The sequence below is a fragment of the Scardinius erythrophthalmus genome (assembly GCF_964197995.2).
Source record: "Scardinius erythrophthalmus genome assembly, chromosome: 16".
NCBI classification, from domain to species: Eukaryota; Metazoa; Chordata; class Actinopteri; order Cypriniformes; family Leuciscidae; genus Scardinius; species Scardinius erythrophthalmus.
In genome coordinates this window covers 35,520,167-35,547,094 of record NC_138236.1, presented here as the reverse complement: position 1 = coordinate 35,547,094, position 26,928 = coordinate 35,520,167, and the positions used below count along the sequence as shown (strand labels likewise).

The window sequence follows — 26,928 nt, the reverse complement described above, 5'->3', positions numbered from 1 at the left end:
CACACACACACACACACACACACACACACACACACACACACACACACACACACACCAGAGGAAACTGGCTGCTTTATTCATACGCAGACAAAGAGAATGAGACAGATGATACTGAATATTATTTCAACTATTCCATGGAGTTGTCCAGGAACACAGAGATCAATCTGAAAAATCCAGTTCTGGATCCAGGAATAACAAGGCGCTCATCTGCTGTCACAGTCTCAGCTTCTGTAAAATCATCTGCTCAGTGACTGCATGAAGCTGAAAGCATCTCTACTGTGACAGAATAACACAACTAGACTCTTAGCATTTCTGCAGAAATCTCCTCAACACCACACATGATTTGAGCTTCAAATCCAATCATTTTAATTATATTTGGTTGACTGAATTTTAGTTGTATTATGAATAAGCTGTGATGTTAGCACGTTTTAGATGAACGGACTATAAATATAACTACTGTTTTGGTGGGGGGCAGATTCATTTGGCCACCGTTATCACAGACATCAGTAGCTTGACCATAGTTCAGGTTTTACTCAGTGCAGCTAATAGCCTTTTTTTTTTTGCAACTTTTCTGTTCAATGCCATTATCTGTGCACATCCGGCTGACTCATGCCCACCCTGCTCAAACACACACACACACAGGTGCTTTAACAAACTTTGACGTCAATGGAAACGTGACTGATGTTTTTGTTTAAAGACTTGCATGGATGGATGAATCTCTTGTTCAAAAACTACTGTTCAAAAACTTGGGGTCAGTACAAATGTTTTTAAAGAAATTACATTAGTAAGGATGCATTAAAGTTCACTTTGAAATAAAATTTTGGTATGTTTTAGCTTACCTCAAGGGCATCCAAGATGTAGGTGTCTTTGTTTCCGCAGTAGTTTCAATTTTGATATTTTTAGGTCAAACCGTTCTTGTCTGTCAGTCATATAATGCAGGTCTATGGTCACTGTCTCAAAGAGCATGCACAGAGTCCAAATTAAAGTACACATTGATGGCCTAAGAAACGAAACGAGCGGTTTGTGTGAGAAAACTAACAGTATTTATATAGTTTTTACCTTGTACACAACCACGTCCAAGTGATCTGAGGGAGCGCGCGCTTCCTGCTGTGTGACGTGTGCGTGCGTTCTGGCTTTAGTCACCGGAAGTGATCTCTCGCGTGTGTACGTCACTCATTGTTTACACAGAACAGAGATTGTAGGTACGACGGCTTCTATATATATATAAATACTGTTAATTTTCTCACACAAACCGCTCGTTTCGTGTCTTAGGCCATCAATGTGTACTTACGATGGGGAATTGTTTAATTTGGACTTCTCTGTGCATGCTCTTTGAGACAGTGACCATAGACCTGCATTATACGACTGACAGACAAGAACGGTTTGACCTAAAAATATCAAAATTGAAACTACTGCGGAAACAAAGACACCTACATCTTGGATGCCCTTGAGGTAAGCTAAAACATACCAAAATTTAATTTTCTAACCCTTTAAATTGATCAAAAGTGACACTAAAGACATTTATAAATGATACAGAGATTTCTATTTCAAATACATGCTGTTCTTTTGAGTTTTTTAGTCATGTATCCTGAAAAAATAAAAAATAAAAATCACAATTTCCATAAAACAACCGTTTTCAACATTGATAATAAGAACTGTTTCTTGAAACACTGCTGTAACTGTGACCTCTCGGGCAGGATTTGTTAACACTCTTTTCCATCAAAGACATTTGATTGATGGGCAACTAGAAATGTCAGACAGAGTGAAAAAGAAAGTTTTCTGATCATTCCACTACAAAACAAGATGTGAAGTAACCATTAAGCTGTTTTCAAACATCAACTGTTTGGTTGATGTAAAAGTTGCTTTCTGTCTGACGTAATTTGAAACAAAATGAGGCCAAAACGAAGTTCATTTGGAGTTAGTTTCGGAAGTTTGAAACGGGACATTCTGGAAAAGTTTGCTCCGGCTGGTAAACACCTTTGCACTTCTATTGGTCCTTGGCGATTGCGTAAAAGGTATGTGCGTCTCTGAAGCTCCGCCTTCTTTGACATGGAGATCTTCAGTGTTCAGTGTTATTACATCATCTATACGTAAATTAGTTTAATTTGAATTTGAACAAAAATAATGATTACCATTGGCTTACAGCTAGTTGGTCAGATTAGTTCGGAGGTTTAATCGAGAGAGAATCATTTATGCAACTGGCCACAGGTCTAAAGTTAAATGGCACAATTTATTTTTTGTTAAAGTCCAAATATTATTTTGTAAACTGTCAAAAAGCAGAAAAATTTCTGCATCACAGTTCTTAAACACTTGAACACGGGGCCTAACTTTTAGTCACACCTGCCAATGGCCTGTTTTTGCAGTTACGACACCAACATTTTAGATACCAGTGAAATTTCACAATACTCTCTTCCAATTTCAATACCACAGCTAAAACTACTAGCCTATCTAATATAAATTTAAAACATTTTTAAAGACAAGTAAACAGAATAAAATAATCACAAATAATCAAATTGCAAATACAATGACACAATTACATTCAATAGAACAAAGATATAAATGAAACAAACAGTGCTTTTCAGGTCGTTATTCAGGTAGGTCTATATTCAGTCAAGAACAGCGAGTGAGTTTTTCTTGTTTGATAAAGATTAAAAACACAGACAGCAGCAGGAATATTAGGCTGTTGTCACTTTAGGACATAATGCACGGATCCAATATACTGATACTGTACACATGCATTTCTTTCTTAACTATTTACGTTCACTTAAGACATGATTATGTAAACCAATTATGTCTACTAGGATACTCACAGAGACATTTCTTGGCATAATTTTGTGTGAATTTTTCTGTTCAAGCGCAAGAAGACATGAAAGAGAACTCAATTTAGCATTCGTGCACTGTTTGAGACAAGGCTTTCTGGGAGCGCACGGATGTTTAAACTTCCCAACACAACGTGTGAGTAACGAATTGAGTTCCATTTTGCATCTTCTTCTGCAAATTGAATTAAATTAAATACTTTATAGACTTCTATAATTCAATGTTAGGCTGCATAGATTAGGTCAGCTGGAATCGGGAACACTTCCCATAAATCCTGATTTACTCGTTACATCATGAGAAGAATGGCATCTACGCTAATTTTAGTGTCTTTGTTTATCCCAAGGTTTTCCCGCAGCCTGCCGGATCCAGGCCGTATCCAGATCTGATGAAGGACCTTCGCCTGGACCCGATGACAACGCAGTGCTGAAGTGCCAACTAGTCTCTCCCTATGGAGGATCCCTTTACCACTCCAGATAAAGCATTTTCGGGAAATTCGTTTCGCGTATCTACCCCGAATTGATCAAATAAATAAAATTCTGTATCAAAAATTATAAGGAAACACCAGTACTTTGTTTAGGCTTGGTTTGTAGGGAATTCCAAACCTGCGTACATATATTCAAACGCACATAACTATAGAACCCATTCTTAATGCGCATGTGAACGCCATCAGCGTTTCTCACAGGTTCGCGTTTAAAGTCTGTGTAGAGAGAATGGTGTCGTCTTAGCAGCCCCAGATTTAATAACAAATGATCGTTGCGACGGAAGTGAATCAATCAAAACTAACTTTAGCTGGAAAATAACTTTATTAAAGAACCGCTATAAAGCCAAAACAATCTCTGTTACCTTAAATTATACGTTTGTCTCTGTAAAGCTGCTTTGAAACAATCTACATTGTTAAAAGCGCTATATAAATGAGGATGACTTGACTTGACTTCTTGAGCTTGAATATGTAAATTGGCAAGGCTTAAACTTTCGTGACGATGCAGCACTGTACCAAGTGCCGTTCATGTTTGTTCATATTAAACATTTCAAAAATGTTACGGCCAAGTGGCGATTGACACCGTTTCATATACTTGTCAATGCCAATTTCTACTTGCATTTGGTGCTTGGCGAGTGTTAATAGGCCCTGTTTGAACTAGGGATGGGACGATACACTTAAACTGACGATACGATGCACCTCGATATGCCAGGGTCACGATACGATACGATATCAAAAAAGAAAAAAATATTACTGTATAACAACAACTTTATTATGGTGACGTTAAAGGTGGTGGTTCATGTTTGATGTGTTGGATGTGGTGTACGGAATGACAGCATGGCATAGCTTACAGACAGTCTTAAGGCCATTGCACACTGAGTCCGAAATTTTCGTACGCGTTTTTTCGTGTGCGTCAGCCTTAAAATTCGTCACGCACAGAAACCTTGCACACTGAGTCCGATGCGTATTTATTAAACCTTTGCTCAAAAAAAAAAAACGCAAAAAATACTAAATGGATTCAAGCAGTGAGGATTTCGTTGCCCTCTTTCTTCTTAAAAAGAAAAAAAGAAAGAGGAAAATATTGGGTCCATCCAATCCTGAGATTGCGCCGAGAGGAAGGAGAGTTTCACATCCTTATCAAGGAGTTGCGAAATTATACCGAGCAATTCAAAATTTACCTCAGAATGTCAGTGGAACAGTTTGATGCTTTGCTAGCGATACTGGAGCCACATATTAAAAAGAAGACGACCAATTTCCGTGAACCAATCGATCCTGAACAGAGACTGGCAGTATGTCTAAGGTATGGACACACACACACACACACACACACACACACACACACACACACACACACACACACACACACACACACACACACACACACGGCCGGCGGAAGCGCTGGGCAGACAGAACCGAACATCTGGATTTTGTCGTTCGCTTGCACGGTGGCTCTGAATTGTCAAACACCATTCAAAATACAGGCTGTGGATGCGAAAAACGCAGAAAATCGAAAAGAAAAGGTGAAATGTGACGTTCAGAGATATGTCTTCCTCAGCATAGGTCTTATGATACAATTTCCGGTTTCTTCGTGTGGGAAAATCACGCATTTATATTGCACTGTTTTCTATTGCAGGTGCTCACCGAGACTGGGGTTCGAATCCAGCTAAAGCCAACTTTTTGTAATATTTATTATTGAATTAAATAACCATTCTTTTTGAATGCATACTGTTCCAGTGTCAATAAAATATACATATTTTATTACATATACTACACAAATCATGCAGCAGTGCCAACTATCTTTATTTCGCGATCCATTTTTTTCGGCCTCGATGCGTTTCGTCACGTTTTGTATCGCGATATTTCGTCCCATCCCTAGTTTGAACGTAATCAGTGCTGGTCAATCTCTAATTCATGACATCCCCAAGAGCCTTGATTTCCCATCGGGTTCTTACCTGAACAGTGGAGCTGATCTCAGCTGCAAAGCCTCCGGTCACTGGAGCTTCATGACTGATGAGCAGCCGACCCGTCTTCACCACCGACTGGAAGGAAAGAGAACATGAGCTGAAACACATCTGAAGTCAGAAATCACCCAAAGAGCTGTAAAACCAAAGGATTTTATAACGCCACACAAGCACATCAAGTCTATTTTTAATTTAAAAATACATGACGTGTTTGTGTTCAGGCAAAAGGGTTGGCTCCATATTACTATTTCAGCTCAAGAAATAGTTAAATCTAAACCAAAATGTAAATGTGAAATAAAAAATTGCAATAGCAAGTTTTATCATCAAATCAGGCATAGATGCATTTTTAAACCCCTTAATCTTAACTTTGCTTTCACGTTTCACAGCATTCAGCCTGAATTCTGCTGACTTGCAGCATGTTGTAGCAAGGTACCAAATTTACAAAACATCGGTTACTCAAGCCCACGAAGATGGTTCTTCGTCCATCTGCGTTCCACAACGTCATTCATCAGAGCTGCCCTCTGACATTTGGTAGAGTATAAAAAGCATTTATACCATGCATGCATTTAACTTGTCCAAATGCGCTTGAATATAATTTGAAAGTTCTTCGGACACGACATGCATGCATGAGACGGAGCGAAACGCAGAAAATAAAGTATAGCCGGGCCTTTACAATTGTTTGTTTGTTTTTTTGTAACAGTACAGTACAACCTGATCGGGCAACCAGTGTTTGATTCCGGCTTGGGTCATTTTCAATGAAAAAATAAAAATAAAAATAATAATAATAATAATAATCAGAAGCGAGGATATTCAAATCAGAACACTAAACCTTCCTGTCTGAGGACTCTGGAAATGTTGCAAGCCTCACATTGCTTGCATGAGCACTGAATCTCAATGAATTTGAACACGTGGACACTGCATTTATTAATTAGCGCAGACTGACAACACCATTTGCTGCAGATTATTAATTTTGTTTGATGTGCATAACTCGGTGTCAGTGGTCATTATGACTTCAGTCAAACAGTCTATGTTAGCCTGATGAAAATAAACAGCAGGTCACATCTGCAAAGCCCCGACTCAACATCTGCAGGCCTCATCAGACTCTACGAGGTACAAAACTGACAAATCTTGCCGCAAAACCAGTTCTTCAAAAGGAGAAAAACAGGTGCAAAACAGCAGATCACAAGAGCACTCGTCCTTGCGCTGGTGGTCAGGCAGTTCCTGCGGAAAGATTTTGGTTTGTTCTGTAATCTGTGTAATTATATAAAAGTCTTGATCTTACTTGAGATAAAAAAGGACTTAAATGTTTGGCGTTTCATAGCTGCGCATCTGCTGAGAAGAACATGAGGTCTGGATACTGAGCTGGAAGTTCAGCAGGTTTCTGTGGAGCTCCACAACGACACAGAAGAAACTACACCAGCAACATCCACAGCACGCCAATTCCTTCAACGTTTGAGCAATGTGGGCCAAATGTAATAATTCAAATGTTAATTTCAGTCTTCATACAGATTGGTACGCATTTGATTATTTCAGCACTCGAGTGGCCAAACTGGTCATGCATTACCATTTCACTAAGAAAACATACATGAACCTCATGAATTCTGGCAAATCCACTGACTAGATCTTCTGTTAAAGCTCTCATAATAACAATGCCAAGTTGCAAATTAAACACTTTCCCGGTAGACTTATAAACTGTGAAGAATTACTCCCAGAAGTAGATTATATGTGGCCAGAAACTAGTTTCTCAGATCTTGCTGTCCTAACCCTAGAATGCATAAAGGGGTCAAATTGACCCGGAATGCTGTGATTTTTTGAAAACATTTTATCAATGAAACATTTATTTTTTGATATTTCACGAAATTCTTCAAAAAAAAAAAAAAAAAAAAAAAAAAAACTTTTCTTCTTTCTGGTATCACTACCCCAAGAATGTAGCCTGGGTGCCAACCCAAACCCCGCCCACAAAATTCTTTGGTCGGGAAGTTTGGTCTGGACTCGATCCGTTGAGGAGTAATTATGCTCAGCTCCCAGAAGGCGGAGCCAATCAAATTGCCAGGGCGGGCTTTAATCGATGATGGACAGATGATCTGCGGTTACGTAATCACCAACGTCATCAAAGAGTGCTTGGGTTGAATTCGTTTACAATAAAGATGACTGCCGCTGGAGAATTGAGATTTTACGAATTCACACTTACAAATAAGTAATTTAGAATAAATGCATATTTGGCGTACTGTACAAGGAGAGGCCCCGGGCTCGGTATTCGACCCGAACACAGAGAACTCCCCCTGTATTCCTGGCTGTGGAAGGACGAGCCGAGAGTGAGGGGAGGGATGCTGAAAACTGTCAAGGAATGTTAGGTGAGTTGACAGAGTGAATAAATATATGCTTCCTCTCATGCTGATAGGGTAGACATGGTAATTGTTTGATGACAAGTTGGATTGATTATTTGTACATGCTCCTCCCGAACTTTGTTTATAAAACATTATGTGTAGATTCCGCCATCGCGTCTTTTATAGAAGATATCGACAGCGCATTAATTTTAAAAGAGGAACAGAGAACCGCAAATCACGGCATCTGTCGATCGGAAACATGAATGAAAAACATACGTCACGTTGCTCTGATTGGTTGTAGGTCTATCCAATCGAGTGCAGAGGCATTTTCCTTCCTGGTTCAGTTGAAACACGCCCCATAATCACAGCCCAATGGAGCAGTAGCAGACTCATATTCTAGAATCTGAGTATGACGACGTCAGGCTACCAAGAATGCATAAAGGCGGTCAAATTGACCCATTTTCACTTCCTATGAAATTTGACTTAACAGTATTTTTGGATACATTTTTTGTCAATAAACAATATTTTTTTCAATCATTTTTTTTCTTGAAACTTTATTGATTTCTCAAATGTAGAACATACTGTACTATTTCAGATGCAGTAGATGAGCAGAGATAGGCCAGACTAGAGGTTCAGACTAGAATATGCTCTACTGTAGATCCAAATTAGTCTAAAGTTTGTATAGAAAAGGTACAACTGCATTTTAAAAAGAATATATTTACGATCAATTAGTTCCAAAAAGAAATACAAAATCTGTCCTAATTGAAAGAAAACAAGTTGACAAAAAAATTTGAATCCTATATTTGCAGATAATATAACAACTAGAGATTTGTACGCTTTTTTTTTGTAGGCTAGTCATTTTTGTAAAAGTGTAAAAAGGTGTGTGTGGGGGGGTGATCCTAAATAAATAAATAAATAAATAAATAAATAAATAAATATATTTATACCCTGAGTGAAGTCAGTAAGTTTTAGTCCAATGCAATAAAAGCAACATTTTCAGGGTAAAACATAAGAGATAAGTATGTCCAATTGCATCCGCATAGATAAAATGCTCTCACATAAAGTGATACATAATTTGACTTGACTTTGGACATGACGGTTAAATGAAGAATAACAACAATTCCACACCTCATAACCAAGTTGGTGAAACGCCAGAGACGTCGAGTCACTGTAACTGCTTCTGATGCCTCAGATACCAGCGGACTGAGACAGGCACAGTGAGAGAATCTTGAGGTTGTGTGTTAGCAAGGGTGTGAGATTTCGATAAGACAGCAAGTATGCAAGGGTGTGACGGAAGGCATTTTCTTACGGCCGTCCCACAGCGGTCAGAGCGCCCAGAGACACTGCAGCGCGACCCACCAGAGACGTGTATAAACAGTGATACTGTCTACACTAGATTAGTGTTTACCGGCAGTAAACTGATGCTTTGTTCCATTTCTGACACAAAGGAGAAATAGATTTGCATTGGTCGCTTTGTCGTGTCCGGTGTAGACGCGGTGTAGCATTCAAAAGTCAGTCATTTTTAAATGTTTTTGAAACCGGTCTCTAATGCTCATCAAGGCTTCATTTATTTGATCAAATATATAATAAAAACAGCAATACTGTGAAATTTCATTACAAATTTCTACTTGAATATATGTTAAAATGTCATTCAATATTGCCCTGAAAACTGACTGAAATAAGTTTAAGCACTAAAATTAGCTAAAATTAAATTGAACCTAAACAGTGTTAATAAAAAAACGAATAAAAATGACAAAAATATATGAAAAATTACAAAAAAAAACTCAAATTGAAAATAAAAACTGAAAATAAAAGCATTCAAAATAAAAACTGTAATACTATACAAATACTAAAATGACACTTGATTTTGCATCTCAGACCAACAAAGTTTTAAATATTACTTTTAGTCAGTTTTTAAAACTGTTTTTGGTTTCTCATTTTCCTTCAGTTTATGAAAATGATATACAATCATTTTAGTCTTAGAATAGCTTAAAATCCTCCATGCGGTTACGCTACAGGCTTCAGACATTAGTTGTGGACGTGTACATCATGAAACCAACCAGACTTGTTATATTTTACAACATGTATAAAATAAAGGAGGATCTTATTTGATGCTTCTACTACATTTGGGGCAGCTTTGGGAATCAGACACTTGCTATTAATTAAACTCTCTTATAATGTTGGATTGGACCCTAGAATATCTTCAACCACCAACTGGTCCATCAAAAAAAAAAAGAAAAAAAAAAGGTCAAAATCCATAATGAAGGTTCACCAGGCAGGACAAGATGAAATTTAGCTTCAGATGCAGCACTCGCCAGCATTAGCCCTTGAGTTAATGCGAAAAACTATACAAATAAAGCTTACGAGTTACGTAAAAGTGATGTGGCAATAGCTAACCCGGTCATCCCACCCAGCAACATCAGGGAAAATCCTGAAGAGTCACAGCACATACCACAGATAGTTCAGACGCAAACAATCCTCGACTGTTATTACTGTCTCACGGGACAGAACGTCACTTCGCTGGAGCGAGAGTCTTGGCCTGGTTGTTTTCCAGAAATACCACAGTGACGTACTGAAAAGGCTAATGACAAATTACACCATTAATGGATGACCGAGGTCGAATGCTATAATGATGAGACCGTGTCGTGACACAGGCGCTTTTCCTATGCAATGGTGTTAGCCAATCACGACAGGGGTATTGATTCAGATGGCAAAAAATAACAAGAAAAAAGAAAATGGGCTGAAATTATACAGTAAGTGGACTTGAGGGGATCCAGATAAAAGTTAGTTGTGACCCATTTAAATGTAGCGTAAGAGTGCAAATACTTCTCAGGGACACTGCAGATGCCACGGCGCTAACAGACACCAGATAACAGCCACACAACACCCATTCATATTCAATGGGGTCATTTAAAAAATATGTATGTACACTACCGTTGAAAGGTTTCTTGTGCTCACCAATGCTGCATTTTGGTATCCCACTGCCACCTGTCTAATTCAATTCTAGCTCACACAAACAGTGTGTCAAAACAGCCTTCAATTGACCAAGAAAACAGCTCATGCTAGAAAAACTAGAAACACAAACACGGGTCGAAAATGAAGTCATCCTATTTTGTCTTTATGAGGTTCCAGTGGCATTCTAAAACACATGTCTCTGTCTTCGTGAACTGAACAGACAGCTTAATGAGAAGCTAATGTGTTGACATTAACTACGGCCTGCGGCTCGGATGCCGATTTTATTGTCCAGTGTGCCGTGCCTATGTATCCCGGACAGATGAGTGTTTCTCATTGCCTCTGGGGTTCAGAACGGCGTCTCCTTCTATAAAGGGCAGAGCTGGTGGTCAGCGCTGTCATCCAAACGCTTATTTACAGCTGACCTCTCCACGCCAGCAGTTCAACACACTCGTTTCAAAGACTCACTGACTGACCCAAGATGAATAGAGAGAGGAGGCTTTTCTTGGACGCATACTCTCTTTATATCTCTCTCTCTCACATACACACACACACACAGGGAAAATGCACCAGTCGATCACTTTCTGTGAGACTTTTTAAGCAGTGAGTCAGAGTATGAGAGTCCTGGTGATATTTTTCTTGGTAGTGTCTAAGTGGGGCTTTACAGTTCATGGTGATCCTAAAAAAGGACTGTCAAAATACAAATTGGATGGTTTAACGTATAATATTAAAAAAATGAAGGCAGCCATTAAAAAAAATAAAACTATATATGCATTTTATATAATGCATTTATATATATATATATATATATATATATATATATATATATATATATATATATATATATATATATATATATATCAATTCTGAATGAATGATTGAATGAATGAAATAAAATAAAATAAGAATTTATGAAACATACTGTAGAAGTGAAGAAAAATTGACATCTTCGACCATTATTTAAATATTATAAAAAATGTGTTAAAGATTTTGTAAGCAATATTGCATAGTTGTGCTGACAAATTGTGCTATAACTATAAACACATGCCAATGCAAGAGAAAACCAATGGACTATTAATAACTGATCATGTTGTAGTCAATGCATCCTTTTCCTGTTAGCTTTTTGTTTTTCTATGCTGCTTTTTTTTTTTTTGCATAGTACAATAAAACATGTAGCTTTAGATTGCCAAATAATTTTGTCAGATGAATAACTTAACCAAGTTGAGTGTTTTGTTCTTCCTTCATATTTAAAATAGCTCATATTTTGATGGTTAAGCTGAACTTGTAGGGTCATTAAAAACAAATATCCCCTTCGGACGTCACTTTTAGCCACTGCTGTAAAAACAGATAATACGAAGTTGAAAATTACCTCCAAAAATTCTAAAGGGATGTTATTCTGTTTTTGGATGCCCTATATTTTTCTGCGTCCTGAAGCAAAAGCAGTCGAGAACCGCTGCTTTAACAGCCTTTCATCATCTTTGTCTCCTAAATGGGCTCAGAAACAATGTATAATGACTGCAGTCTGAAACATAGGCAGCTGCACAATAGCCATACAATAACCTGAAATAATTACATGTTACTCGGGGAGCAAAAATTACACACAACATCTCATCTGAGGTCTTTATGTCAAAGCCTTGGCGTTACAGAGGTCTCTTCCCACGCAAGGGATCATAATGATGATGATGATGATGATGAAATGGCTTTTATTAGCAGTGCGTTTGAAAAGTATGTACATCAATGCTTTCAGAAACATTCGTGGATATTACACAGCTACGGAAATAATCTTGTGCGGAGCGACAAACAGGAGACATTAAAACCTAGAGAAAGACAAAACAGCTCAGACTGAACTTCCATTTGACAATCATACACGTTTTTTATTTTATTTCTGCTACTGTACTCTGTCATTTTTGTTTAGCATATTAAAAGTCAACATGAAATGGCTTTCAACTCATTAGGGCTGGGAAAAATAATTGGTAACACTTTACGGTAACACTATTTTACAGTGTCTTTGTTGCATGTACTTACAATAGTAATAACAGTAAATTATGCATAATTACATGCAACTAACCCTCAACCAAACCCTAATCCTAGCCTAACCCTATAGTAAATACATAAAGTTAATTAATATTACTAAGTACTTGCATGTATAATTACATCGTAACAATGACCTCTTAAAATAAAATGTAACCCACTTTACAATAAGGTACCATTTGTTAACAGTGGTTAATGCATTATCTAAGGGTACATTTACACGACAACGATATGCTTAAAACGTGGAAGTTTTTCCTTTGAGTTTTCCGAGTACAGACGACACCATTGTCAAAACGATCCCCATTCACACGGATCCGCGAAAACGGCTATAAACACTGTATTCTGCTGCCAGGCCATTAGATGGATATGAAACACTATAGACTGAACACGTGATACGCATGTGCATGACGTCATCGTCTTCAGAGATTCGCATTTTTGTTGCTTACACAGAGACCGTTTTCAAAAACTTGCACTTTGAAACCAGTTTTCAAGAGTTTGAGTTTTCAGAAACCCAAAACGCTGTTGCTGTGTAAATGAACGGCCAAACTGCATAAAAAGTCTTCAGTTTTTAGTGGAAAACAGTGTTGTGTAAACAGCCCCTAACATTAACAATGAGCAATACATTTGTTACCATATTTATTAACCCTTGTTAACGTTTAACAATACGAATGTAAATTAATACAAATTGCGTGTGATTTATAGCAAGCAGAATACAACGGTCTCTTGTGTACACAAGTGTCATCATGAGAATGCTGGAAAAAACTGAGTCGATTCAGAATCACCGAAGAGAGAATTGCGATGCATCCGAGATTTCTTTTGTTTTGTTTTCACCCAATTTTTGTGCCTAGTAAAAAAAAAAAATTCCATTATAGAATTAAAGAATTCAACTTGATGTGACTGTATATCAGCGATTTTACAATGGTCCACCCCAATGGCGGCTGCTGGTCTTTCAAAGAGGGGAAGCTCATTTTCGGCCTACATCATAAAAATTGTCCATTTATTTATACGTATATTCTACGTTCCTTTTCAAGAAAATGCTCTGTGACCCAGTCGTACTAACTAGGCGTCTTTTCCAGTGACTTGACCAGTGTCCTCTCAATGGCCAGCAGAGTTAGGTATAATTGTATAAATGTAGTATAATAAAGGTGTAAATAATAATATAATAAAGTGAATAATAATACTAATAATAATAATAATAATAATAATAATATATATTTTTTAATTATTTTAATAATTATTTTTTTAATTATTACTAATAATAATAATATAAAAAATATAATGGTGATAATATAATGAAATAAGTTTCAGCAGTTTGTCTTTCGACTACACTTGAAAAATCCGCGATGGGACTGAGCTCGAATAGCCTCAGCGGCAGCGACTTTTTATTGTATGAAATCGCTGTCAATCAAAAGGAGATGCAGCCTTTCAACAGACCCTCCAATCATCACGCAGAAGCCGGAGTCCAGGCCAGCCCACTCCTCATTCACTCCCAGAGACGCTGAGCGTCCGCGGGCGGGACATAATCAGCATTTATCCAATGACCGTCTAGTTTCGAAGCACTAAAAAAAATTTTTTTTTTGACATTATAGGGGAAGCCGAGCTTACCTTGCAGTCTAAAAGAAATCCCCACTGGTCCACCCATCAGATTAGGTCTGAACTATATGTTCAATAAACATGGGATGTGGAATGGGAATAAAGGACAGATACTGATTTGGAGCGAGAGGATGAGGAGCGGATGTTGAAGGGAAGGGTTAACGTCGTCTCTGCCCTGTGCGCTCTGTCCCGCGGTGGCGACGGTGGCGGATGCTTTACTGCGTATTGTACAGCAGGGCTGTGATTAGGATGGAGGGAAAGATCCTGTTTACTACTGTTCCCATACACACCCTGCATAATGAGCCCTGCACTGCACAATCCTGCCCTCATGCTGTTGTCTTGGGGTCAATTTTGTGAATATTTGTCATTTATAGTCATGAATGTGCATGTAAAGTTTTGACACCTACATGCGTTTTTAGAAAAGATGTTTCTTACAACTTTTGGGCTGGGGACATACTGACCTGCCCAATGGCTTTCATGCAATTTGCCAAAATAAATCAAGATTAAAAATCAATTAAAAAAACCTTTATTGAAGCTTGTCAAAAATTATTAAATGCATGAGAACTTGTTAAATTGAAGACTCGTCTTCTGAATCAAAAGGAACATTTTGTTCATTTTGTGAATGTGCAGCTAATTTTGAATAACATGTGGGCCAAATTGACCACTTAACACAATAGAAATAACCCAACAGAAATAAATGGGAATTATTACATTTTATATATTTTTTAAATATATCAATAAGATTAAATTGCATCCAAAACAAAAGTATGTGTTTATATAATATATGTGTGCGCACTGTGTATAATTATTTTGTATATACTGTATAAATACATACACATGCATGAATGTATATATTTAAGAAAAATGTTAATTTATATTATATATAACCATGTATAAATATTATATATACACACACACATGCAAATATTTCTTAAATATATATACACATGCATGTGTGTGTATTTATATATACAAAAATAATTATACACAGTGCACACACATATATTATGTGTAAATAAACTTTTATTTTGGACACATTTTTCCCATCTCTGACAAGCTACAATAGAGGTTTTCTGTAATTCCATGAATCTTTATAGTGTTTTTCATTTTTGGCAAATTGCATGTTCAATTTGATCCGCAACACAAACGTACCATTTTTGGGTTTCATTTGTTATAAAAAGTAGTCAACTACTTGATTAGTCCTGCCTCTTAGTCCTCAGCTGCACTTGTTCTATATATGGCGAAAGCAGGATAAAAATAGCACAACTTTCACAGTTCTGACTAACTAAATATGTAGTCTATTAAGACACTACAGGAAGAGAACATTTACACAACCTGAGCACAATATGGATGTGCCACTACCGTGGAGTGTTTTTTTTCTTTTTTTGCAAATGGTTTGTGAACCTTTAATCAGAGGCCACCACATGGACATAACTCACAAACACCATGAGATCTCCATGACAAATTGGCTTCAGGCACAGCCTGAATTCTTAATCTGTGTTTTAACGAGTTAGAGCGCTATTAGCACGCATGGGAAACCGGAGGCCGGAGAGTAATTCATGCACACGCATATCAGAGCGACAGGCCTTCAGCCAACATGAAGCCCGGACGCCAGGGGAGACCTCAGACTGAAATAGCTCCAAACAACCCATAAAGCCCAATTAAACCCGATTCAGCCAACTCAGGCAGGCCTGATGTGACCTGCCTTTATCCCTCAAAACAGGCCACCACCCAAGGGCAACAGAAAGATCACACACACACACACACACACACACACACACACACACACACACACAATATACACACCTTTACAGTGCTGAAGAGTAGGGAATCCAAAAGTACAAGGGCAAACAAACCGCTTCAAGGAGAATGCGCAAGGCATTTCAATAAATAGGTTAAAAATATCTACATTTATTTAATCCTATATTTATTTGGTAAATTTAAGTTTACACACACATATTGGGACTGGAACAAGTCATTGCAGGAAAATAAAATGCACCAAATTTGTAAGAAAATAAACCGTCAAAATTGCATTATTGAGAGAAAAATAACATGTTTTAATTAAGTAACCCAAGCAAACAGGACTTTCACTTCCCATCATGCTTTGCACAGGGCTGAATTGGAAAAGTAAATGTTGAAATAGTGTTATTTTATGCAAACATTTTTTTTAGCAAGATTAGAAAACTATTACAGCCAATAATCCCATGCAAATGTTTCAATAGAGCACAACTAGCTAAGAAATATCCAAATGCACAAGATATCCAGATCCACCAAAGGAGGGAGATCATTTTCACATTTAGCTCCAAAACTCTGGAATAGCCTTCCTGATACTGTTCGTTGCTCAGACTCGCTCTCCCAGTTTAAAACTAGATTAAAGACGCATCTCTTCAGCCAGGCATTCATATAATACTGTTAATCTTACAGTTAAATCCGACCTCTAGTTCATAAACGCCAGAGGAGAACTGGCCCCCGACTGAGCCCGGGTTCTCCCAAGGTTTTTTTTTTTTTCTCCATTAGGTCACCTGATGGAGTTTTTCGGTTCCTTGCCACTGTTGCCTTTGGCTTGCTCAGTTGGGGATATTTTGGGGATATTTAATTTTAATTTTATCAATCAATAAATTCCATTAGAAACAAACCTTGTTGTATTATTTTAATTTAATACTGTGAAGCTGCTTTGATACAATCTGTATTGTGAAAAGCACTATACAAATACACTTGACTTGACTTGACAAGAACAACAACCAATACTTGCATTTCAGAGGACTTGGAATACAGTGTGAAAGTACTTTTGTGTGTGTCCATTTTGGAGAGTTTGACATTATAAACCACCTTCTACTTTTAAATCTATGGAAAAAGAGTATCCTTTTAGTTTCACGGAAGAAAGGATGTTTTTTTTACATAAAAATGGCATCAGAGTGAGAAAATTATTTTATTAACTTCCTTTTGTGAGTGCCTCACTGAACGCCATCAGCTCAGTGTCTCTGTGTGGAAGGTTCTTAATTTGCTGTGATTCTGCACGTTATTAACACTTAAGTTAATCTGCTGGTGTGAAACTGGAGACATCAGTCATTCTCAGTTTCAAACTGTAAAACATACTTTTATTGGAGCAGCAAAACATCTCTTAAAGGCTTTGAGAGTGGCCCTGTGGGACACTTTTAGCTCTGGAGCCTGCGTGACCTGGACTTCAAATCACAGAGCCACATGATTACACCAGAGCAGAGCCAACCCAGGCCTCACTCCACTAACCATAACTAACTTCAGTTCACTCAGGAGACCAAAACCTCCACTCAATTACATAATGCTGCCAGTGGACGAGGAGCAGCTCGTTTCTCTATGAAAGTCCTGCTGTGCAATCAATATCCACCATTCTGTGCAAGATATTTTGAAGAGCTTTGGGGTCCAAACAATATTAGATCCCACAGACTATTAATGTATAGAGAAAGAGATACTTTTGTGTCATACAAGTTTGAAATGAAAGAATGATTCATTTTTGGCTGAACTATCCCTTCAAGTCAACACATGCATCCCATTTTACTTCCATTACGTGATGCATTTGAGTGAACTTGATAATTTAACAATGAAAAACAACATTGCGGGACTTGATTTTATCCATCAGGAATTGATTGATTGGTAAAAGTTAAAGCTTAATGTGATTTTAAAATGCCCCCCAAAAAAAAAAAAAAGTCTAAACTATTTGGCTATTGGTTCAGAGATGGTGCAAGATCAATTTTAATTTCATGTTCCTTTTGAATCACTACAACCCACCACCGCCAACACAAAGAGAACCTAAAATGAGAACAAGTTGGTAATAGAAGAAAACACAATAGTTGCGATTCCAGACTGCTATAAACCGAGACGTCACTATATCCGCTACATGGTAAATAAGTAAGGCCCCGTTTACATCTGGTATTAAGATGCATTTGGGACGATCGGATCACAAGTGGACGACACTAAATACAGGTGTAATCGGGGTCTAAAATGTTTTGAGCTTGTCCACTTTCAACCATTTCCAGAGGCAGTCATAAACAAATTAGACCAGATCGCTTTCGTAGAGTAGATGCTCATGTGTTCAAACAGCCACAAAAGACCGTCTACTCTCCGCCTACTGACCTGATGCATGAACATTATGGGAAGAGATGTAGCCAGACAGGATTTAAACTTTGTCGGCTGAAGACCCAAGTTTGGTTTGGAAAACGTACCAAGCACAATATTCTCTCACCATTCCTGATTTCTAACACACACTCACAGCGTTCGGCTGATCTTGCGGCTGTCAGAGCAGAAACAAAAGCTGATGCGCTCCGTATGTTTTCCCACAATCTGTGCACATTCATATGTAAATTGCACAAGCTTATTTTGTCTTTTAAATCTAAAGATTTACCCGCCCATAAACCCTCCTCTCGAAGATATCAGGACAGAAGTGGTTGAAAGTGGACAAAAGAGACGGATTAAAACACCAAGTGTAAACGCGTATGTGTTGCCCTCGTCTACTTGTGATTCGATTGACTAAAACGCATCTTAATACCAGGTGTAAACGGGGCCTAAGTCATTGGTCAGAGACACTCTAAAGAAAAAGACAGGGAAAAGCTTGAGTGAATAAATAGCCACTTTCCCCTCATTTGCTTTTTATGAGCCTGTGTGGATTTCTCCAGCTCTCATCCAAAGTAATGACACAAAGACTATTTCTAGGAATTCTAGAAATCTCACGAGTGCCGAGTTGAGGAATGCAAACTTTGCAGGAGTGAACAGAAGAGCAGATCTGGTGAAAGCTGTAAATGGAGTGTGATTAAAAAGGAGAAGAAAAAGAGAGAGGAGGAGTACCTCATAAATAAAGGAGGGTGGTGACTGCAAAGACAACTAGAGGAACACATAACCAACCATAGTAAATCCCACAGCAATCTCCCTGCGGAAGCTCATGACACGTCAGGAATACAGCCAAGAGTTACGGAAATGTCTCTGTATGGAACTCAAATTAACTCACGAGAAAAATAGTCAAGAAGTAAAGATCCTCTTTGCAGTTCATTTACTTATAAAAATCAAATCCAGATGAGACACTTAAAGTTCACGGTCTTGTGTGGTGAAATCAGTGACTTCATTTTCCAGCAGCTGTAGAATCATGAGTCACGTGACTTTTATAGCATATTTAATTGGATAAATAAATTAACAGTTTTCTCAAGAACATGAAGCAAAGATGGCAATTATGGATGCATGAATATAAAAATGATATGGCCGATTTCAATAAGTTGCTATTTATTTTCCTAAAATTCCAAATTAATTCCAAATCTAATTTTTTTTAAAGCATTAAGCACTAAAATCAATCGTAAAATAAAATAAGGGAAATTACAGTGTAAAATTTAATTCAGTATATAAACCAATACCCCCACATTTCAGTGAATAATGAAAAAAAAAAAATCTAAAATCTTGTTCCAAATGATTTCGGCCGATAATTCATGATTTCAGTCATTTTACGAATTGATTTCAAACAAAAAAATAAAATAAAATAATAATATTTATATAAAAATATAAAAGTTTACAAATCAGAATATAAAAGTTTACAAATCAGACATAAGAATCTATTAAAATCACATTCCAGAATGAATGGAGTATATTAAGGCCTATAAAATATAGTTAATAGAGGAAATACAGTTTCTAGGTTTTCAGATTAACATTCAAACACTTTCAAGGACCAAAGCCTATTTTCAAGGACTTTCCTTGAATCTAAACATCCAAAATTCAAGCACTTTTAATGAACATGGGAAAGCCATTCGAAACAAATCTGCACAAAAGTAGCAAAATAAACTCCTCATTTGTATTTGTAGGTCATTAAAGGCCCCTTATGCCCTTTTTTACAAGATGTAATCTAAGTCTCAGGTTCCCCAGAATGTGTCTGAAGTTTCAGCTCAAAATACCCCACATATTTATTATTTCATGTTGTAAATGACAATTTTTGAGTGGAAGGAAAAACATTCAGTTTTCGTGCATGTACTGTATCTTTAAATGCAAATGAGCTGCTGCTCCCTGCCCCGCTTTCGAGAAGAGGGCGGAGCCTGTACAGTTCATGCCTCGGATACTCTGCCAAAACTTTGTTTTGATTATCATCTCTATCGTGGTCACGCTCACGTGACATTGCAATTCTTCATGATAAAAGTTTATTTGCATGCGTTTTAAAGCCATATCAGTTTAAACTTCTGATATATGGTTTTCTGAGCGCACACACCCGGAGCACGAGAACAGAGAGCTGGATGTCAGATGGCAGAAGTTTTCTTTAATGTCTTATTGCACTTAAACTGTCAAATACACACACGGTTATGTCAAAAACACACAAAGTTCACATAAACACAGTCTTTTATGTCTGTGAACGTAAACAGCAAGGAAAGAAATCGCATGTGTATATTAGATCTGTGTATTAAAGTGAAAGCAGCGTAAAAGGTGCTATATATGCTGTTAATATGAATCAAACAACAAAAGAAAAACAGAAAATCACTCACTGCTCTTGACTGAATAACTTTAGTAGCTTAAATAAGAATACATTTCTTACTTGAATGCTGCTGTTAACTGCTCTGGCGAGGAGATAAACATGGTGGACTGTACAGCACACTGAGGGCGGAGTCTTTGCTAAAAGGGCGGAGTCTGTCAGCAGTCATGGGCAAGGCCTATGCATTTGTGACATCACATTGCATAGAAACCGCAAGCGGCTTATTCTGAGACTCTGCTTGAGATTAATGGGGATTCAAAAAAAGGAGTGGGTGGACTTTTACCATTATAGAGTGGTTGTGTACACACACTGCCGACACACATTTAAGTTCAAACACCATGTTAAAAGTGAATTTTGCATAATAGGTCCTCTTTAATATGGACCCCAGCAGGACTGCTGTCACATGTACTCATACAGCATGTTAATCAGAGCACTCATTATGCAGCATTATGCTGCGCTAACCCTGTCCTTTGAATCCCAGACAAAACCTTGAAAAACAGACAGAAAGGTCTGTGGGCCACATGAGAACAGAGCCGATCCAGGGCCTGATGGGTGTGGGGTTAGGACACGGTCCAGCCTGAACGGGAAGCATAAAACGCTGGATTCTGATCAGTCGTGAGTAATTTTCCAATGCCTTTCCACAAATAAAGCTCTGAAACAATGGCCACACATGACAAGAGTTACGACACCACCTCCTGACCAATATGCGTGAACCATCGAGCCTCAGAACATCCAACGGCTCCAAACCAAAGTGATGTCTGCTAATAATGTAATTATACGTGAAAGAGTCGGTCATAAATAATGCAAGATGCAAACCAAGCCACCAGCGTTTCTTCCTCTGCCATCACCACCACCATAGTTGTTTCCAGAGACTTACAAATGCAACCTGCCAACAATATTCTAGTACTGTGGTTGTCATCAAACAGTCTTTAGCCTTGTGAAGCACAGCGTTGCACCACTTCCCGTTCAAGATGTGTGACTGTTTCACTTTTCCTGTAGCCAAACTGTTTGATCAGGACACTAGAAACGGAAAGATCATTGGTTTGTTTTACATAGAACGCTCATTTTGATACATAAATACGCAAATTAATTGATAATGATATGTAAATAAAAATGTTTATTGAGCAGCAAATCATCAAATTAGAGTGATTTCTGAAGGATCATGTGACACTGATTTCTGAAGGATCATGTGACACTGAAGACTGGAGTAATGATGCTGAAAATTCAGCATTGATCACAGGAATAAATGACATTTTACAATATATGAAATCAGTTGTTTTAAATTATAATATTTCACAATATTACTGTTTTTGCTGTAATTTTGATCAAATAAATGCAGCTGTGAGAACGCTAATCGTCATCTGTTCTCACAGGTTCCTATTTTTAAATATGGCAACATAGTATCAACACATTAAAAGGTTAGTTCATTCAAAAATATCCCATAATTCACTCACCCTCAAGCCATTCTAGGTGTGTATGACTTTCTCCTTTCAGCCAAACACAATCAGAGTTGTATAAAAAAAAATATCTTTGCTCTTCCAAGCTTAATAAAGAGTGGATAGAGCCTGAGTTTTTGAAGCTCAAAAGCACATCCATCTATAGTAAAAGTAATCGTAAAAGACTTGCGTAGAAGCCAGTGATTCTAGTTTATAAACTTATTCATTCATTCAATCATTCATTCATATTTATGAGGCATTTATATAGCGCTTTCATATGTACTACTGTACATCCAAAGCGCTTTACAATCATGTCGGGGTTTCTCCTCAACCACCACCACTTGGATGATGCAATGGCAGCCACAGTACAACGGCGCCAGTGCTCTCACAAGACACCAGCTACAGGTGGAGAGGAGAGAGAGAGAGTGATTGAGCCCAATCAATGGATGGGGAAAATTAGGAGGGCATGATTGGCAAGGGCCATTGGAGGGAATGTGGCCATTGGAGGGAATGTGGCCAGGACACCGGGGATACACTCCTACTCTATACGAGAAGTGCCATGGGATTTTTAATGACCACAGAGAGTCAGGACCTCAGTTTAACGTCTCATCCGAAGGACGTTGCTCTTTGACAGTATAGTGTCCCCATCACTCTACTGGGGCGTTAGGACCCACACAGACCACAGGGTGAGCTTCCCCTGCTGGCCTCACTAACACCTCTTCCAGCAGCAACCTAGTTTTCTCAGGAGGTCTCCCATCCAGGTAATGACCAGGCTCAACCCTGCTTAGCTTCAGTGAGCAACCAGTCTTGGGCTACAGGGTGATATGGCTGTTGCCCATATATGGATATTTTTCTAACAAAAACGCATCGCTTTGCTTCAGAAGGCCTTTATTAACCCCCTGGAGCCGTATGGATTACTTTTATGATAGATGAATGCACTTTTTTGGGCTTCACTCCCATTATAAAGCTTGGAAAAGCCAGGATATTTTTTCATTTAACTGCGAAGAAAAGAAAGTCATATACACCAAGGATGGCTTGAGGGGTGAGTCAATTATGGGATAATTTTCATTTTGGGGTGAACTAACCTTTTCAGTTCTATATGTACATCTGCAGATTCTGTGAAATGCTCAGTCTGTGTGAAAGTGAGTTTGCATTAACTAATTTCCTTCATTTCATTCAAGATGAATTGTTAAAGAGGTCACTTATAACACCAGTCAAGGTTCCCAGTTGCTGTAATTTATGGCCATTTTCCACCCTCTCTCTAATCCTGTTGTTGAAAATAAGCTGGTTTGCTAACCGTCTTGTGGACGTGTAAATATGGACGCTTACGATCATTTATCCATTTGTCTTGCATCAGAAAGTCGTTCCTCCAGCTCGTTTTCAGTAAATGCTCTATTTAGACTGAGCAGAATGTTTTAAGGTCTGAACATTACAGTATGTTTTCCTAGCTCAATGAACTCTTCTTGAAAGATCAAGGTCTGCAGAGTATTAGATAACTGCAAAGCCCGACCCAGCAGCACTGTGAAGTGGGACTGAAATGGACTAATTCAGCAGTCCACTAAAATCTGTTCCAGTGGCTGATGGGATCAAAGACCCATTAACCTGTTCACTCGTCCATCATAAATCCAACTGACATGGTGAATTCAAGCTAAGTGGCACAATTAAATTACTCTGGAAGCTGCTGAAATATATTGGGCCACTTTCTGGTTGCATAAGGCAGGCTTGACTGAAAATGTCTTCAGTTTTCCATCTTGACTGGCTAGATCAGATGTTCTAATAGGGGAAATACTAAAACACTGAATAATGCCAAGTTAAGCTACTTTCTAATAAGGACCTGTAGGCTTTACAGATGATGGTATGACATGTCCTTTAAGGGTTAGTTAACCCAATAATGAAAGTTCTGTCATCATTTACTCACCCTCATGTCATTCATTTAGAAAATAAAAGGAGTGGTTTGGCAGATTGTTCACGCAGAACTGTGTCCGCATGAACTACCGCATGAATCATATAAACTAAAGTTTGACCAATTTATTTCTCTTATGTGGCAGAAATGGGCTTCCATAGATTTGAGAGATATGATGGAAAGGAGGATTTTCAGCAAGTATAAACTTACATTTGGGTCTCTTCCTCATATTAAAACATCATATGGCTTTGGAGCACTACCGCATGAATCATATAAACTGCTTTTGTCATTTTTTAGCATAACACTGTCCATCTTTTCCAGGATGTGGGAGGATGTTTAAAAAAAAATAATAATAATAATTTATATAAATTTAAAAATACCTTAAATCCCCCTAACACTGGACAAAAGTAGAGTAAAAACATTAATAAAGTGAGTGATAATACATATGTTTAAAAATAAAAATACATTATTAAGTTGCAAAATCACATTTTATAGTCTGGGGTTTCCAGCAGAGTTTACATTAAAAACGAATAGCGCATAATGGTCAATGTATGTTTGAATAAACCGGTCATGAAAACAAGTTATTACAGCCACCACCTAAATGTTTCTATTTAACAAATTGGAGAAGAAACATAATTATATCATTAAAAGTTGATACAAAAACTGCAATTTAAATGCTTATATACAACTGTTTGAATATTGATTATTAAACTATTTTTGGATTTTGGCTAAATTAAAAAAAAATTAATTTTCATTTCACTTATGGTGTTAAAATTCTGTTTGCTTCATTACTTTTATGTTCGGAAGTAAAAAGTCATACAAATTTGGACTAAGATGGTTAAATGAAAGAATTGGCAATGTTTTTGGTGAACTAACCCTTTCAATTTTACAAGCAGCACTGGTGTTTGATGCACTGCAGCTCTAAATGAATAAATCATTCACACAGCACTTCCATCTGGCTTTGAGAAACACACCGATCTAAATCATGAGGTCTTTGAATTAGATCTGCATTAGAGAGCGTGGCACTTATCAAATGAGGCTGACAGACTCATGGAGTGTTTCTCCAGCAGATGAAAGTCAGTCAGGCTCGCGGCTCCAACACTCTTCCAGTAATCATCACACCACGTCCAGCACACAAGCACACGATTCCTCATCCAAAGTCAAAAAACATGTCGTATCCGAGCGGATTCATTATCTTTAGAGTACCGGAGTCATTGCACCACACAGTCAAGCCCATGTTTGCTGTGAAATGAGACATGTAATGACGTGCACTTTCATTTGGGGTTCAACGGGTTCAGCCAACAGCGCTCAATCTCCACATGGGATACAGGCAGGAATTCTGTGGCACGCACGCGCCGTCTCACTTTACAGAGCAAACAATCCCATTAAGACAAGCCAGGTCACTCCTCTATTCATCTGTGTGCGTGTCCATCAGGTGTCTCTGCAGATCCACGGGCCTTGGGTCAGAGTAAGCACAGATGATGTACGACCCCAAACCAAAGGCATTATCTCGTCAAGTAGCCTCCATTGCGAAACTCATTCCCTGAAGCAAAGGGAACTGTTGTAGTCCACACGGCAGAACCCAACACAAACACTCCAGAGACCCTCCTCTAAAGAAGCAGAAAAACACTTCAGTCTCTTCCTCGCGCCTGAATGTGAGCGTTTATGTGAGCGGTAGGAGCAAGAATTGTGTTTTATTATGTGCTGTGCATTTCACAAACACACTGACAACATTTTCACAGGCAGTGCTATGGCCTTGTGTAATAACTAAACTGCAGAAGTGTTCCTGTGGCTCAACTGTCAAATAGGTCAAGGGAAGCAACTTAACATGTAAAAGATGTACACTAAATGGGGTGGTGATGGCGCAGTGGATAAGACACATGCCTTTGGTGTGAGAGACCCGGGTTCGAATCCACTGTGAGACACCAATGTGTCCCTGAGCAAGACACTTAACCCCTAGTTGCTCCAGAGGCGTGCGACCTCTGACATAGCAATTGTAAGTCGCTTTGGATAAAAGCGTCAGCTAAATGAATAAATGTAAAATGTAAATGTACTAAATGCACTTCAAGCCGCTTCAGTTAGTATCTGCTCATAGTATAGCAGGGACAAGTAAATCGGTCATTCACTTGTCCGAGTAAAAAAGTAGCTTGTCCGGAGAAAATAGGGTTTTTGTGATGTAAATATAAATTTATTCTGAAGCAATATTCCCATTAAGTGTTCTATCCGCTTTGACATATTTAAATCTGCATATTTGTGATATTTAGCCAGGGCTTTTTATTTTTATTTTATTTTTTACCTTTATAAAGTTTTTTTCCACCCCTTAATCTTATCAAATGAATGCTTCATCTTTCCTTTAAAATTCTTAAATTCAATCAGTAAATTCAATTAGAATAAGACACTGATTGGCCGTTACCAAATCAAATTAAATCATTTACACTAACAAATTACAACTGCATTAAATGTTATGAGATAAATATTTTTGAATTTGACATTTTGAAAAGAATAATCATTTTAAAAATGAAATTAAACCGTTCAAATGGCTGATTCATTCAAGAATGAGGCAGCTGTTTCTGAATGGGTCATTGAATCTCAACCAATTCGTTCAAAGCGCTGAATCATCCAGTATTGAAAACACGACTGAGTGTTGCTGTGAGATGCACGGTTTCTGCTGTGATCTTTGGAACTATTTTCGCTGTTGAAATAAATTGACTTAATTTTATCATCGTATGAAATCAGTCACATTTTCAACCGTGATGGTATTCAGGAAAACAGCACGCTTGGTCGAGTGATGTTGCTTAACAGTCTCTTATGTTGTAAATATAAAAATAATCAGTCGTTCTCGCGGTTTGGTGATTCCCTAGTTAGTTTTTTTTTGTTATTGACCTTTTAAGTCTAATAAAAAAATCCACTTATCTCGGACAAACGTCAAACATTAAATGTCGGGCCTTGTATAGGGTT

General features: G+C 37.9%; 1 protein-coding gene across 1 annotated transcript in view; it reads right to left on the bottom strand.

Annotated features, from left to right (window-relative positions):
* bckdhb (branched chain keto acid dehydrogenase E1 subunit beta) overlaps positions 1–26,928 on the bottom strand; it is a 74,715-nt gene that overhangs the window by 9,055 nt on the left and 38,732 nt on the right. The window contains exon 9 of the mRNA XM_081389378.1: positions 5,248–5,334. Within this exon, the coding sequence (XP_081245504.1) occupies positions 5,248–5,334 (87 nt within the window). The remainder of the gene's footprint in view (positions 1–5,247; positions 5,335–26,928) is intronic.